This window comes from Hyaena hyaena, unplaced genomic scaffold, assembly GCF_003009895.1.
Source record: "Hyaena hyaena isolate Hyena2069 unplaced genomic scaffold, ASM300989v1 scaffold_325, whole genome shotgun sequence".
In the NCBI taxonomy this organism is placed as follows: Eukaryota; Metazoa; Chordata; class Mammalia; order Carnivora; family Hyaenidae; genus Hyaena; species Hyaena hyaena.
In genome coordinates this window covers 1,153,830-1,170,282 of record NW_024080957.1, presented here as the reverse complement: position 1 = coordinate 1,170,282, position 16,453 = coordinate 1,153,830, and the positions used below count along the sequence as shown (strand labels likewise).

The window sequence follows — 16,453 nt, the reverse complement described above, 5'->3', positions numbered from 1 at the left end:
TGATTTTTATCCAGTATAAAGATTTGGAGATTTGCACATGTGACAGCATGTATTAATAGTTCACTGCATCTAAGTATTGAAGTATAATAGTTTTAAAATTCTTACTCCTGTTGACGAACACTTTCACTGTTTCCAGTTTGGAGCTATTACAAACAAAACTACTATGAATTTTTCTATAGAAGTGTTCGTATGGACAAATGCCTTCATTTCTCTTGGGTGAATACTGAGTAGTGGAACACCTGGGTAATATGGTTCTGATTTTAATATTTTAAGAAACTGCTTTCCAAGGTCATTGTATGATTATGCATTATAAATGTATTTACATTTACCCCAGCAGTGTATAAGACTGTTAATATTTGGTATGGCCCATCTTTTTAACTTTTTTTTAGTGTTTATTTTTCAGGAAGAGGGAGGGAACATAAGTGAGAGAAGGGGAAGGGGAGACAGAGAGCATGCCTAGTAGGCTCGATACAGCCAGCAGAGAGCCCGATGTGGGGCTCAAACTCACAAAACTGCGAGATCACAACCTGAGCCGAAACCAAGAGTTGGATGCTTAACTGACTGAGCCACCCAGGCTCCCCTCTTCTATTATTAATTTAATAAACATTTACCGGGTACCTTTTCTGTGCAAAGGATTCAGTGATGTGTTAGACCAATTATTCCCCTTCATGGAGCCTACATTCTAACGTAGTTTATAAGCAAACATATCTTGTAGCTTTTGTGTGTTTATTACATTATGCAGTTTAAAAAAGTACTATTTAAAAATCCCAACTTGTTGAAAGTCATCTGAAGCAACAGAGCTAGTTAAACACACTTCAAGGACAACATGGAATGATCTACGTTTTTCTGTGCCATATCGTTATTTTCTATAGTGGAAGCTTCTCTTAGGGAGTTGCAAAATTGGACACTTGGTAAATACATTATTTTAAAAATTCTGATATACCGAAATAATAAATGTTCTTACCTCGAAGAGTGGCAAGTCATGGGACAAAAACTTTGGCATATTTACATCAATAATAGATCTAAGCAGCAAAATTTCTTCATTTTCATCTGGATATTTCAGCTAAAAGAAAATATACTCATGATATCCATCTTCTAAGTGCACCCTCTTCATGTTCATACATACATACACACAGGCACTGAACACAATTTAAACCCACCAAAAATTGTTCTCATTTGTCTTCATTTAACTGGATTGTTATTAATTTTGGAGGCTGAACAAATTTCAAAACACTTGTCATTAACCCAAAGTTTACTAAAAGCCTGGTTGAACTCCAAACCTATTGTTCATGCTCATAATGAAGTTAGCCTCATTCACAAAAAGGTGAGCTCAGAATATTTCTTCTAACTTCCAATTCTTTCTTCAACATCTCACTCCAAAGTTTCTCCTACCATCATGAATTTAATTTTCCAGAACCCTCGCCCTTTCATCTAGAACCTTTACGCCTAATAAATTCCATGTTTCAACTTAACTGGCTTTGTAACCTTACAAAGTCAGTGATGTCTAGCAGTTAAGCTCAATGCCAAAGCTCATTCTGCACATATGGACTTTGTCTTCGTATCAATCTAACCACACATAAATTATGAAGTGTCAAAAGTCTATTCGGTGATTTGAGAAGCTATTATTTTAAAGCAAATGTTTAAATTGTTTCTTGACATAATAAAAACAAACTCCTAAATATTCAAGTCAACACTTTCAACCATTCTAAAGTAGCTTTTGACAAAGAATGATAGCATTCATTTGCAGGATTCATTTGCTGCATAACTTAATAGCTCAATTCCGTAGTCAAGACGTTAGTGATAACATACACTAGGACATTGCATTATCTTTTCCATTATCCGACCACAATGTAATCCTGACGTGCCAGGTTAATATAAATTGTTTCCTCTAGTTGCATTTGCTTATTGCAGAAAAACAATGACTTGAAGTTATGCTAGGCTGATGTGAATTGGAATATCACCGCTATATATCAGAATTCTCAGTAATATTATTACAGAAGATAAAAATGCATGCCATCATTCTTAATCATGTAGAATATATTTTAAAATCTTTATCTTCTACAAAACATGAACATGAACATTTTATAAACTTGAGGTCACATTTTGCATTTTGCTAATGCCTACCTTGCTTTGTTTCATAAAGAACTAATACACAGTTATAGTTCATGGCTCCACAAAATACTTTCCATGAAAAGTTACACAAGTCTTAAAATATTTGGATTTCTCCATCTATAGTGTTATGATTCATACCATTTTAAAATGCAAATGTTATATTGTGAATCCATAACTGTCGGTCTACAATAGATTGTAATTATGGGATTACATTAATTGATAATGTTTAGGCACATTTCTATATATTTATTAAGTATACATCTCCGTTAAGGCTATATATGTTCATATAGACTGAAAGCCTTCAAAATATTTCTCAGCAGCAAGGAATTTTATTCCTTGGTAGTACCTAATTTCATATATTGAAAATTATGGAGCCAAACTCAAAGCAAATCAGTAAGAGTTACACTTAAAGTTTTTATAAATCCTAAAAATTTCTTTTTCCACATGTGCAAATGATCAACTATTCAGCTGAGAAAACCAGCCAGTTATTGGAACTCTGTGAAGGCAGATGGTCCTGAAATTTACCCACAAAATTTATGAGTAGGAAATGACTTGACTCCTCTACCTTTAGATTCCCAGCAGCGGTAAGCACGGACTTCACGGCTCTCATGCCATAGTCATAGTGATGTTGTGAGGACAACTGCTCTGAACACAAGCGGTAGGTGGCCACAATTTTCACTGACAGTGGCCGAGCTGTGACGAACCCACAGGAGTACAGGACTATTTCAGCAATCATGGCATAATCAGGCACCATCATTGCTACCGTCCGAAAGAGAGCCTGTAGGAGTGCAGAAAAGGTGTTTTTTAAAGAAGACCATAATAAAAGTAACCCAACTGTGCATTTCCTAACATGCCATGACTATAACTTTTCTACGATAATATTAAATTACAGCGTCTAAATCATATAGACAAGAACACTGAATTTTTAAAAAAAATTTTTAATGTTTATTTTTGAAAGAGAAACAGACAGAGTGTGAGCAGGGGATGGGCAAAGAGAGAGGGAGACACAGATTTCAAAGCTGCCTCCAGGCTCTGAGCTGTCAGCACAAGAGCCTGACACGGGGCTCAAAGTCACTGTGAGATCGTGACCTGAGCCGAAGTCAGACGTTTAACCGACTGAGCCACCCAGGTGCCCCATGAACATTTAATTTTTAAAATGGGTTTCTAGTGGTGCCTGGGTGGCCTAGTTGGTTAAGCATCTGACTCTTGATTTCAAAACAGGTCATGATCTCACGGGTTTATATGATCGAGCCCCAGGTTGGGCTCTGTGCTGATAGTGCAAAGCCAACTTGGGATTCTCTCTCCCCATCTGTTCCTCCCTGGCTCACATTCTCTCTCTCAAAATAAACCAATAAACACTTTAAAAATATAAAATAAAATGAGTTTCTTGTAATTGTTATATAATAAATATCATTAATATCTGTATAAATATTTTTTCCTTAAATCATGATTTAAGAACATTTGTAAACTCATATGGTACTTAGATCTTGGCTGAATTATTAATCCACATACATCTTAAGTATCATTTATGCTCTATTCGTGTTGGGAAGTGACAGACTATAGGGGAAAAGTATTCAACTCTGCTGGGATATCCAAAAGCTGGGCTTTTCATCCAGGCTGGTAAAAAAGTGGCTGGTTTGGGCAGACCCGGGCTTCAAGTGAGGATCTCTAGGAATTTAATTAATTATATGCAGTGGGATAATCAGATTACTCCTAATAACAAGGTTATGTTAGATAAATAAGGGATTTTGAGATATTTTTAACCTTTTTGAATCTATAATCACCATGTCAGTCCTTCATCAAGAATAAAGAAATGAAGGGGCGCCTGGGTGGCTTAGTCGGTTAAGTGTCCGACTGTCACTTAGGTCATGATCTCACGGTTCGTGGGTTTGAGCCCTGCGTCGGGCTCTGTGCTGACTGCCAGCTCAGAGCCTGGAGCCTGTTTCAGTCTGTGACTCCCTCTCTCTCTGACCCTCCCCTGCTCACGCTGTCTCTCTCTCTCTCCCCTAGAAAAAAATAAAACATTTAAAAAAAGAAAAAAAAAAAGAATAAAGAAATGAAAACGGGAAACAAATCACAGTTAATTAATACTAGAAATAAATCAATTTTCCCAATTTTAAAGATATTTTTAAGTTTACTTATTTTTTAGAGATAAATAGAAGGGGGTGGAGAGAGAGAGAATACCAAGCAGGCTCCACACTGCTGTGGGGCTCAGTCTGACAACTATGAGATCATGACCTGAGCCACCCAGGCGCCCAGAATCTTTATTTATTTTTGAGAGTGGGACAGAGAGAGACAGAGTTTGAGCAAGGGAGAGGCAGACACAGAATCTGAAACAGACTCCAGGCTCCAAGTTGTCAGTACAGAGCCTGACGCAGGGCTCGAACCCACAAACTGTGAGATCATGACCTGAGCCGAAGTTGGAAGCTTAACTGACTGAGCCACCCAGGTGCCCCTAGATAGTACCTCTTTAAAAAGATAGTTTACCAACAGCTCTTTTTTTCTTGAATAAAAAAAAAAAAGAATGAATGAATGAACGAATGAATGAATGAGTGAGTCAGTGGGTCGATGGCTAGGTTAGGTAGTATTGCCTTTCCACAATAGTATCAACTGCTATGAGTTTAAGGTGAACACCCAGGTCCATGTGTTATAGGCTTCCCTCTGACCACCTCAGGTATTTCACATATTCCTATTCACATTCTCTCAGTCCTACTAGCAATATGGCTGTGGAACACCATGCAACAGACCAATCAGTAGCCAAGAGAACAAAAAGCAGTGTGGTAAAGAAGTTCCAAGGGGTTATGTTCCATTTAATGGGCATCCTCCGCCAAAGACATAACATTGATTTTTATTTCTCACAGAGGAAAGCATCCTGCTCAAAATGTTTTTAGGCCTCAACTATTATGGTGGTGGATATTCTAATTCAATGATTCTCAAACAGCTTGTGAGAAATACTGATATGATACAGTTTGATTTAAAATGTGTCAGAAAAATTTATTAGTAAGAGCAATAAGTTTAAAGGCAACTTAGTGCTCTTAAGTTAGATTCTGGCCTAACCAATGACATCCTTTTCTTGAGTAAAAGCTCCAGGTATCATGCCAGGGCTTGAATAAACTCTGATACGTATAATCAATGTGAGCATTATCCTTCTGGAAAGCGATGTATCAGGTTATTGGCTTTGTGATATTAGAAGATCTAGAATATGCCTATTTTCCATGGCTTCTAACATTCAACTATTCTGAAACGTTATACTGAGTATTGATTAGGACACTTTTAATACTAAATATAGCTTTTCTTTTTTTAATTTTTAATGTTTATTTATTTTTGAGAAAGAGAGAGAGAGAGAGAGAGAGAGGCAGAGCATGAGCGGGGGAGGGGGGGGGCTGGCAGAGAGAGAGGCAGACACAGAATCTGAAGCAGGCACCAGGCTCTGAGCTGTCAGCACAGAGCCTGATGCAGGGCTTGAACTCATAAACCATGAGATCATGACTTCATCGAGCTGAAGTAGGAGGCTTACTGGACTGAGCCACCCAGGCACCCCTTAAATATAGCTTTTGTAATGCAGAAATGTGCTTAAGGAATTGCTCTCCTAGGCAGGTCTTGTCTACAGGTACAGGGTGTCAAAAGGGGACTCTTCGTGCCTGATGCACATAGGTGTAGAGAGATGGCAGTACAGCGACAGCTGGCTCCTAATTCCAATGTTCTTGCAGATCAGGCCAAGAACTTTGAACTTTTCTCTGTAGGCAAAACAAAACAAAAAGCCCAGTAGCTTAAGTCTGGAAGTTATAGGATCAGGTTTCCTCTGCTGACAGTGGTAGACTTTTAACGGGAAATTCATCAGAGTGAATTTCAGCAGGGAAGAGATTGGTTACGAGTGAGATGTTGCACTAAAACACACAAGAGGAGACTGAAGAGGGATGGAAACAAGGTGTGGTAATGAGACTAAGCGGGAGCGGCAGGAACTATAAGCCTTTTGTAACATAGGATTCCTACTACCGGGGACAGGCTGAATCACTGGGCAAATAAGAGGGAAGCCTCAAGATGAGTCTGAAGACATCCTCTGGGCCTCTGGGCCACAGTAAGTCTTCTCTTTTCTTTTTTCTTTTCCTTTTTTAAGGAAGACAGATTTCTTTCTTTTCAGACTATGGCATTTTTTCAAAATTGTTAGGTATTTCCATATACTTGCAAACAGATGTTCTGTAGTGGTTCTAACTAAGAAGACTGCACATTAGGAAGAACAACAAAGCTACCAGAATTTGAGAGCAGCTTTTGGTCTAAAGTAGCAGGAAAATAATACATCACCCACAGAACCACAGGTGGATATTTTGACACTGTTTCAACAGGCACAGCACATAAAACTGTGAAACAATCTGCATGGGGCATTAACACACTCAACTAATAATAGTCCCAGCTTTTTATGATGAGCTATTCACACATTTCTGCCTTTACAAATACTATGTACTCGCAGTGATCCTTCTGAAGAAAAGAAAAACATGAGCGAATAAAAGCAATGCCATAAAAGGAACTTTCCAAATGTAAATCACAATGAAAAGTTGCAGCATGCTTCTTAGGTAAGAGAAGATTTACCAGTTTTTATTTTTTAATCATAGCATCCTTCACTAAGGCAAAGTACTAAAAACATCTCATCTAATATATAAAAGTGCATGGAATACAAATACCAAAATACTTTGTAGCAATGGTTGAATCAGGTCTTTTCAGGGGAAGAGAAAAACTCTTCAATTAGTTTCAGAAGTCAATCTATGGGGCGCCTGGGTGGCTTAGTCGGTTAAGCGTCCGACTTTCGCTTAGGTCATGATCTCGCGGTTTGTGGGTTCGGGCCCCGCGTCGGGCTCTGTGCTGACTGCCAGCTCAGAGCCTGGAGCCTGTTTCAGTCTGTGACTCCCTCTCTCTCTGACCCTCCCCTGCTCACGCTGTCTCTCTCTCTCTCTCTCCTAGAAATAAAAAAAAAAGAAGAAGAAGAAGAAGTCAATCTAAATATGTGAATTATGGAAGGAATTGTAGGAGTTAGAGTCAGAGGACTCGGTCCTAGCTCCACAATTACCACTGCATTATTCTTCAACATCGTTCTTTATGCAGTTTTTCAGAAAAGGATATAAAATGCCTAAGATATAGGGAAATGTCATACTTCTCTCATAATCAAGTTTTTGTTTTTAAGTGAAAATTCTAGGCTATTAAATTAGCAAAGTGTTTTGCTTCTTTTACCAAGAAAAAATTTAGTGTTGGGTATAAATGACAACTGAAAGTTGATGTGGGCTGTGAATTACTTCATCCTCTGCTGAAAGGCAATTCAGCAACACACCAAGAAAGTATTTTAAAACAGAGAAAAGCCTTAAGTAAAAATTGTCATTGCATTATTATTTATAACAAAGGAAAACTGAAAGCAACCTAAATGACAATAAGACACAATTCAGTAAATTTATTTGCAGTTTGAATTATGCTTACACAGATAGGAAAATGCTCATGTTATAATATTAACCTAGAAAAAAAACCTAGGCATACACAATTGCCTGATTCCACCATTTAAAATTAGCATTTTAGGGGCATCTGGGTGGCTCAGTTTGTTAAGTGACTGACTTTGGGCTCAGGTCATGATCTCAGTTTGTGGGTTTGAGCCCCATATTGGGCTCTGTGCTGACAGCTTGGAGGCTGGAGCCTGCTTCGGATTCTGTGTCTCCCTCTCCCTGTATGTACCTCTCCAATTTGTGCTCTGTCTCTCTTTCTCAAAAATAAACAAACATTAAAAAGTTAGCATTTTAAAAGGCATTTAAAATTGTGGTATACAGCAAGGTAAGGAATAGAATGGGTATCTTTTTCAGTATTTCCTGTATTTTCTAAGTTTCTATAATTATCATTATTTTTTTAAGTCACCTCCATGCCAAATGTGGGGCTTGAATTCACAACCCTGAGATCAAAAGTTGAATGCTCTACTGACTGAGTCACAGGCAGGAGCCCCAATTATCATTTTTTAAACACAAATTTGGAAGCTGTGTTTGGTTGGCATATTTATTTTCTAAAGGTACTCAAAGCTTTAAAAATTATTTTCTTTTTTTAAATTTTTAAATTTTTTTTATAAATAGTTTATTGTCAAGTTGGTTTCCATATAACACCCAGTGCTCATCCCCACAAGTGCTCCCCTCCATGCCCATCTCCCCCCTCCCCTCCCACCCCCATCAGCCCTCAGTTTGTTCTCAGCATTCAAGAGTCTCTCATGGTTTGCCTGCCTCCCTCCATCTCCCTCTCTCCTCCCTCTCCCTCCCCTACTGTTCCCCTTCTCCTCCCCCATGGCCCTCCATTAAGTTCCTCCTAATCCACCTATACGTGCAAACATATGGTATCTGTCCTTCTCTGCCTGACTTATTTCACTCAGCATAACACCCTCAAGGTCCATCCATGTTGCTACACATGGCCAGATTTCATTCCTTCTCATTACCATGTAGTATTCCATACAAATTATTTTCTAAAACACCTTTCTAAAATATAGCACCCAGGGGCGCCTGGGTGGCCTAGTCAGTTAAGCGTCCGACGTTTGCTTAGGTCATGATCTTGCGGTTCGTGGGTTCGAGCCCCGCGTCGGGCTCTGTGCTGACTGCCAGCTCAGAGCCTGGAGCCTGTTTCAGTCTGTGACTCCCTCTCTCTCTCTGACCCTCCCCTGCTCACGCTGTCTTTCTCTCTCTCTCTCTCCTAGAAATAAATAAAACATTAAAAAAATAAAATATAGCACCCCAAAGCAAATATTTTGCATAAAATTCAAAGAGGACACCTTCTTTCTTTTTTACATATTAACTTCGAAAACTACAGAAAGGAAATAGATGATATAATTGACCCTTCCATACCTTCAGATTATCTGGCAGTTCTGATCGCCCTGCATATCCAGGGTTCATTGTTATAAAGACCGCACACGTGGGGTCAAGTTTTAACTCGGTTCCTTCAAACACTAGTATATCAGCACCTGCGTTAATACCTGTGGGTCATCAAGAATGAAATGAATTAGCAATTCCACATGTAAATACAATTTGTGCCATTCACTCTCTCATATTTCTACTGCTTTCACATAATGCAGAGACAAACTATTTCATTACCTCTTTGGATAGTAAGAATTTGTTGAGCAACCACAGACAGTACTTCCAAATCAATTCTGTTAAACTCATCAAAGCAAGCCCAGGCGCCACAAGATAACAGTCCCTGGGAGAAAAGAGTAATGAAATTTTTTAAATTTATCTGATTGAATATTGCATTGAAATGTTGCATTTTCACCTGATATTTTCAAGGATTTAATATTCTGTGAAGGAAATTGCTTATTCACCTTTATCTTTAAAGACAGCATATTATTTTTTATTAGAAATTCATTACACTCCATGATAAGGAGTTTGATCAGCTGGAAAATCGTCCAATTGATCTATAGATTTTTACTTTCTGTATATCTTTTGGCATTTAGATGTATGCCTGAAATCTCAAAGGCTTTCTTACTTTTTTTTATACAAGTTGATTTTGCTTGTCTTTTCTACATGGACTTCATAGAACTGATTCCAGTAATTCTCTAAATAAGATGACTTCTGTTGCTAATGAGACTACTTTGTGGTTTGAGCACCTTAATATCAAACTAACATAGTCTGAGACCCTAGTTTGCACTTCTAACTCAAAGATCCTTCACAAATATGTGTCATTTGGTCATTACAGAAAAGTGGAAAACCAAGCTTGAGTTAGCTCAGTCCAAATCCAAATTTATTTAAAAAAAAATCAATTTGACATTTATTGAATGCATTTTCTGTAGATTGTATGCATATGTATACATGTTTCATTAAGTACCTGGTATGTGCCAGGCATGATGCATGTATCTTTTATGCAAAGAAACTAAGACTATATCATGTAAGATATTAAGTAATTAATAAAAAGTCACACAGCTCATAGTGCAGGATTTGTACACAGTTCCATCTACTGAACCACACTGGATTAAACCTGAACTCCATGAATTTCAAAGATTAGTACATTTTCATTAGTTAGAGAAGACTATGAGTTTGATCTCTGCATATAATAAAAGGATTAGAAATCACAGAGAATAAAAAATGTTTATGAAGTTACATATTCAGTTATAAGGATTGTGAGGTTCTTCATAGTAAGACCTATGTCTTTCTCATTCTACACTCCAATTATTCAGCATGACCCTAACACAAAGTATATAACCAATACATTCTTCTTAGTAAGCAACTTTAATACTGAAAGTATATGGATCTGTATCAAAGAATTAAGAATATCATTGTATACATTCAAAAATTGAGTAGTATATATCAGACTTTTCTTTAAACATTTAGGAATATAATAGCTGTTCAAACTAAACTACACACAGACTCTTTTAGATTTACTATCTCTTTCTTAAATAATCATTACAGTAAGATTGTATATCATTACGAAGTATGATTAAAATGGTAATGGGTCATTCAAATGGGTTTTTTTAATATTATAATTTTGACTTTTAAAATCTTATTCTAATTGTTTCAGCATCACAAATGCAGACACTTTTATATTCCAAATCTGTCATAAAATGACCAGGCTGTATTTCAGTCAGGAACAGTTTACTGTATAGGGTAAGATTTGTATATTCTTTTTTGTGAGTTTGTGTATGTGTTTTTAATGTTAACTTTTCTGAAAAAAATTTTGGAAATTATAGAATATCTGAATGTAAAAATTATATAAATCTTTACAGAAACATATAAACAAACAAATAAACAGAACCCATAATTCCAAATGGATAATTCTGTGGTCAGCTGTACCAGCTAACAGGCTGTAGTAACAAAATGCTAAAATGGCCAGATGTTCATAGGTTTAATTTTTTTTAATGCTTAATTTTGAGAGAGGGAGGGAGGAAGGGAATGAGTTGGAGAAGGGCAGAGAGAGACAGAGACACAGAATCCAAAGCAGGCTTCAGGCTCTGAGCTCTCAGCACAGAGCTAGATGTAAAGCTTGAACTCTCGAACCATGAGATCATGACCTGAACTGCAGTTGGATGCTTAACTGACTGAGCCACTCAGGTGAGCCACCTATAACTCACCCCAAAAGTTATAGGTTTTTTGACAGGGATGTTACACTTTTAATTTCCCCTTTTGCAATCTTACAGACTCCTAAGAGAATTGACTCAGAATAAGAATAAAAAGTTGACTTTAAATTCACAAAGAAAGATTAACTAGAGTGTATCTATGAAAATTAAATGACTACATTATAACTTGTTAATAATAAGAACCATAGGTGAAAGAAGCCTTTAGATTCCCCGCAGTCTTTACATGATATACTGGCTCTCCAAGTTTTAGCTGGCCCAGTATACTCAAAGGACACCACTCATTCCTATAATAATATTGACCCATTACAGCAGGGACTGGAGGCTGGGGTAGTTTCTTCTCAAGTAAGCTTTTGAAATAACCCTACTCCTCTTGAGAATGAAAATAGTGTTTTAATCTTTACTTAAACTACAAATAAATCTTTTACTTGCATTAAATTATGTTTCATTATAAATGACCTTCCTCTGTAAGAAGTTATTATTTTATAAAGAAACGAGTCAATTCAAACCTTAAAGAATTTTCCTAAAGCTAGATAATCCAACCCATCAGAGCAGTTGAAAACGACACACTGTTTGGCCACTGCTTTTGCTAAATCTTTGGTAGTTTCAGTCTTTCCTGTGCCAGCTGGCCCTTCCGGTGCTCCTCCAAGGTGCAAGTGAAGAGCCCCAAACAAGGTTCTGAAATATAAGAGAGACAATCTTTATAAATAATGTAATTCTTAAATATCAATTATGAATAGAGGAAAAGTTTAAATTGAGAGCCAAATTCCTCTTAAACAATTTCTTCCTTTCCGTGAATCTCTGAAAATCTTTGTGCATTACTTTATCTGTTATCATATTTCATTTCTGAATCATTGATTACATATGACAAAATCAGAACACACACACTTTTGAAATTCAATGCTGCCTCTGGTCAATATGGAGAATTCAGCTGATGCCACAAACCATCCAACACCCCTAACTATAAGCATTTAGAAATGCTACATAGAAAAAAAAAATAGTAGCCTTTGAAATACATAGCCAGTTTTGAAAGAATGGAAAGGGAATCACCTATGAAGAGGAAATGCAAAGCTGTGAGTAATTAGGAGCTTAAACTATGGAGGTACATATTGCTTTGGGATCTGCATACAAACACAAGCATATTTACAGCCACATAGAACAGAAAAATTCTTAGAACTGGGCAAGATGAAAGCTGAAATGGATTTACCTATGTAAACTTAGAAGCCTTGAAAGGTTGACTCATCTCTAAATGAAAACTAAAGTTACTTTAGCAACCTACTCAAGAAAGACAAAGAAGAATCAGCTACAGAGGAGTTACAAAGCCTATACTCCATATAGTACCCAATGAAAAGCCTACATCCTTCATGGGGGTATGGTCCCAGTTTCCATTATCCATGAGTGCACGAACCCAAACTAAGAAATTAACACTGAAATTTTGTTCAGGACCAGAGAAGACCCTAGAGCGCTTTTCAGAGATAAATGTGAAACTGCTCCCCATGGACACCTACACAGGTGAGAACATGTAAGACTGCATGGGGAAATGACCCTTACTAAAATGAGCTCACAATTAAAACTGGAGGGAGGGAGGGCGGGAGAGAGGGAGGGGGGAGGGGGGAGAGAGAGAGAGAGAGAGAGAGAGAGAGATCTAAGTTAAGAGTCAGACTTGCAGTGGCAGATGGCCAAAGGTGTGGGAGGATTACTGCATGCATGGTAGTCTTTGGTATCCTGGTGGTTTACTCAATTAGATTTTAATAAAAAGCAATAGACAAAATAAAATTGTGAGGACAAAATCCAATTTAATAAAAGAGAGAACTTGAAATCTAGCAATAAAAAATAGAGTCATTAAGCTTTTTAAAACAGGTTTGTTTATTTTTGAGAGAGAGAGAGAGAGAACAAGCATGAGAAGGGGGGAAGGGAGCAGAGAGAGAGAGAGAAAGAGAGAGAGAGAGAGGCACAGAATCTGAAGCAGGCTCTGTGTTGGCGACAGCTCAGAGACTGACATGGAGCTTGAACTCACAAACCACAAGATCATGACCTGAGCTGAGGTCAAAAGCTTAAGTGACTGAGCCACTCAGGCATCCCCAATCTTTTAAAAAGTTAACAGATTAAATAGATAACCATGAAGAAACAGAATTATGCACTTGAAGATATATGAGGAAATCACCCAGGAAGATTCTGAGATAGAATATAAAAAAAGTTGAGAGATTTAAAAGAAGGAAAAGACTGCAGAAAAGTCAAAATTGAAAAGGTAATGGCTGAGAATGTGCCAGAATTGAAGAAAGGTAGGAAGTGAAAAGTCTCAAGTGAGATAAATGAAAACTTACCCACATCTAGTAACATTACAGTGAACATCAACAATAAAACCTTAAAAACTACCATTGAAAAAAATTACCTACACAGGTTTCATAACTATAGTAACAGACTACTCATTAGTAGCAATGAATGCCAGGAGAATAATATCTTTAGAGAGCTTAGGAGAAATTATGATTCATGTAAGTTTCCATACCTAGCTAATCTATCATTTAATAATTGAGTGAAGACCAGATTTTTTTAAAGGTATTTTTAGACAAAGACTGACAGGGCTTACTACTTGCAGAGCTTCACTGAAATATTTACTAAAAGATGTTGCCTAGTAAGAAGAAAAATTAAAGCAGAAAAAAGGCAAAGTAAGAAGCAATGGTGAGTAAAGGCAATGATAAAATTTTTGGTAAACACTATATAAACATTAGCTGTTTAAAAAAAAAAACTACATAACAGTATACAACTAGAGCTCTTTTGTCTTGGAATTTTTATTAAAAACCAAAACTGAGAGCAATATATGCCATCTTATCTTACAGAAAGTAAAGTTTGTCACCTAGCACCAGGAGCATATAGAGATTGGCTAGGAAGCTTGTAAATGACAGATCAAGAGTAAAGATTTCTTTGGAAAGAGCTGTCAGCATGCTGCTTATTTCCCGTTCCTCTGTAGAAAAGAAAGAGCAGCACCTATCCTTCTCCCAAGCGACCTGAGGGGCTTTAGAGAATTACTCAAAAAGCTTGACACATTGACCCCTGGAGTTTGTAGAATACAGGTTATGGGAATTCAATCACAACTTAAAATATTTAGCATCAAGAGAATGCCTTTAACTGCTCCTGATGGCAGAACTGGGGAAAACAGTGACAGTGAGAGATGTACTCATACAACTGGCAAAATAAATGTATGTTTATCATCTGACCAGATCCAGATCCCTTTGGAAGGGTGGTAGATTTGAGTCACATTAAATGGGACTCTGTGCAGAAGACCCACTTAGAATCAGAAAAGATCCCAAGGTGAATGTTAGTGCGTGATTGACTTCAGACAGAGGCTGAAGCAAAAGTCACCAGCAGCCAGCCAGAGAAGGCATTTTCCACAGGTACTAGGGGGTCGGGGGCAGTTCCTAAAAACCCACATAAATATCCCATGGGAGACCTGGCATATCTAAGCTTGTATCCTCACAGAGGGCACTAAATAGCCAAGAGATAGCTGTCACACAAGACATTTGTCACACATAAACCCACCTCTCCCTTTCCGTCTCCCCGCCTCCATTAACCTTCAACACTGGAGTAGCCACAGGTGGGCTATTGAGGGATGGATGTAAAGGACAGGGATAAAACTGACAAAGGATTGAACACGTTTGCCTCCCCAAATGCAGGCTTTGTGCCCGAGTCAAGCTTAAGCTGGGAGAGAAGGAGAGTTTTAAATTGAATGAAAGGGTGCCTGGGTGGGTCAGTTGGTTGAGTGTCCAACTTCGGCTCAGGTCATGAGTTCAAGCCCCATGCCAGCCTCTATGCTGATAGCTCAGAGCCTGGAGCCTGCTTCGTATTCTGTGTCTCCCTCTCTCTCTGCCCCTCCCCTGCTTGCACCTTGTCTCTCTCAAAAATAAACAAACATTAACATTTTTTTAATTGGATGAAAGATGCTAACTTTGATATTAGACCTATATGGACTTTGAATGTCTTAAGAAAAAAATAACACTTTTAGTTTTTGACAATAATTTGGAATATACAGGAACTTGGATTAAAGCTGTTAAAGCCTTATTATTATTCAGAAACATGATAGAAAAAGTTTAAATGTAAATACCTATGAGCTATCTAATGGAAATAACCAACGGGACATGTGTATAGCACAAGTTTACAGGAGAGACCTTATGGATCTTCAGAATGTAGACTATTAAAGCCTGAAAGTGGATGAGAACATTTTGGAAACCATAGGTCATGAGACAAAGCAGCACGTGAAAACAGAAATCTACAAACTTCTGTGTTTCTGGAGAAGCAACAGCTTGCCTCAAATGATCCAAAACAAAGAGAAAGTTTCAAAGAAAGAAGAAATGAACAATGTAAAAAAAATGAAAAAACAGAAGCAATATCTGGCAATACTTAGCTCCAGAGCTGAGAGGGAAAAGCCATCAGAGAAGGAGAAACTGAAGATCAAGTTGAGAGGAGTATTAAGAGTCTAGGAAAAGATATAAAATACATTTACTGGGTCTAAGATGATTCTTTTAAAGATTTCGTGGTCTAGGGGTGAGTGAAATTTATGTCCAATAGATCCTTAAATTCATGAGTTTACCTGTAACATCGATCAGTGAGTGGAGTAATAACCAGTCTAGGGGAGTTACCCAGATACTCATATCCATATCGTAAACCAGCATTGATCATCTTTGTTTCTAAATGATTTTCCTAGGATAAATCAGAGAAAACGAAGTTTAAGTAACAAAACTTTAAATACTATGAAATCTCCAACTCTTTAAAATAATTGTCATGTTATAAACAACATCTCTAAAATTCACTTTTCAGACATCATTAAATTGAAAGAACCAAGTATCTAATTTCCTTGGATAAGTAACTGAAGTCACTGACTTCCATATTTCCCATAGATATCTGTGGAAAATATATTTGTTTCTGATCTTTTCTATAGTTTCTTTTCTTTTTACTTGCTAAAGCTTGTTAAAATTAAGGTATAATTGACATACAATATCAGTTTCAAGTATAAACATAATTACTCAATATTTGTGTATACTGTAAAATAATCACAGTAAATCTAGTTAAGATCTATCATCTTACATAAGTACAATTTTCTTAGAGTGAGAATTTTAAGATTTAGCAACTTTCAAGTATGTAGTACAGTACTATTAATTATAGTAAACATGCTGTGTATTACAACCCCATGACTTAGTTATAACTAGAAGTTTGCATTTTTGATGCCTTTCACCCATTTCTTCTACTTTCCTATCCCCAGCCTCCAGCAACCACCAA

At 37.2% G+C, this 16,453-nt stretch overlaps 1 protein-coding gene across 1 annotated transcript in view; it reads right to left on the bottom strand.

Moving 5' to 3' along the window:
• DNAH7 (dynein axonemal heavy chain 7) overlaps nucleotides 1-16,453 on the bottom strand; it is a 252,298-nt gene that overhangs the window by 140,353 nt on the left and 95,492 nt on the right. The window contains exons 24-29 of the mRNA XM_039248955.1: nucleotides 15,768-15,877; nucleotides 11,692-11,860; nucleotides 9,213-9,315; nucleotides 8,967-9,094; nucleotides 2,678-2,890; nucleotides 965-1,063 (exon numbers count right to left, since the gene is read on the bottom strand). Of these exons, the coding sequence (XP_039104886.1) occupies nucleotides 965-1,063; nucleotides 2,678-2,890; nucleotides 8,967-9,094; nucleotides 9,213-9,315; nucleotides 11,692-11,860; nucleotides 15,768-15,877 (822 nt within the window). The remainder of the gene's footprint in view (nucleotides 1-964; nucleotides 1,064-2,677; nucleotides 2,891-8,966; nucleotides 9,095-9,212; nucleotides 9,316-11,691; nucleotides 11,861-15,767; nucleotides 15,878-16,453) is intronic.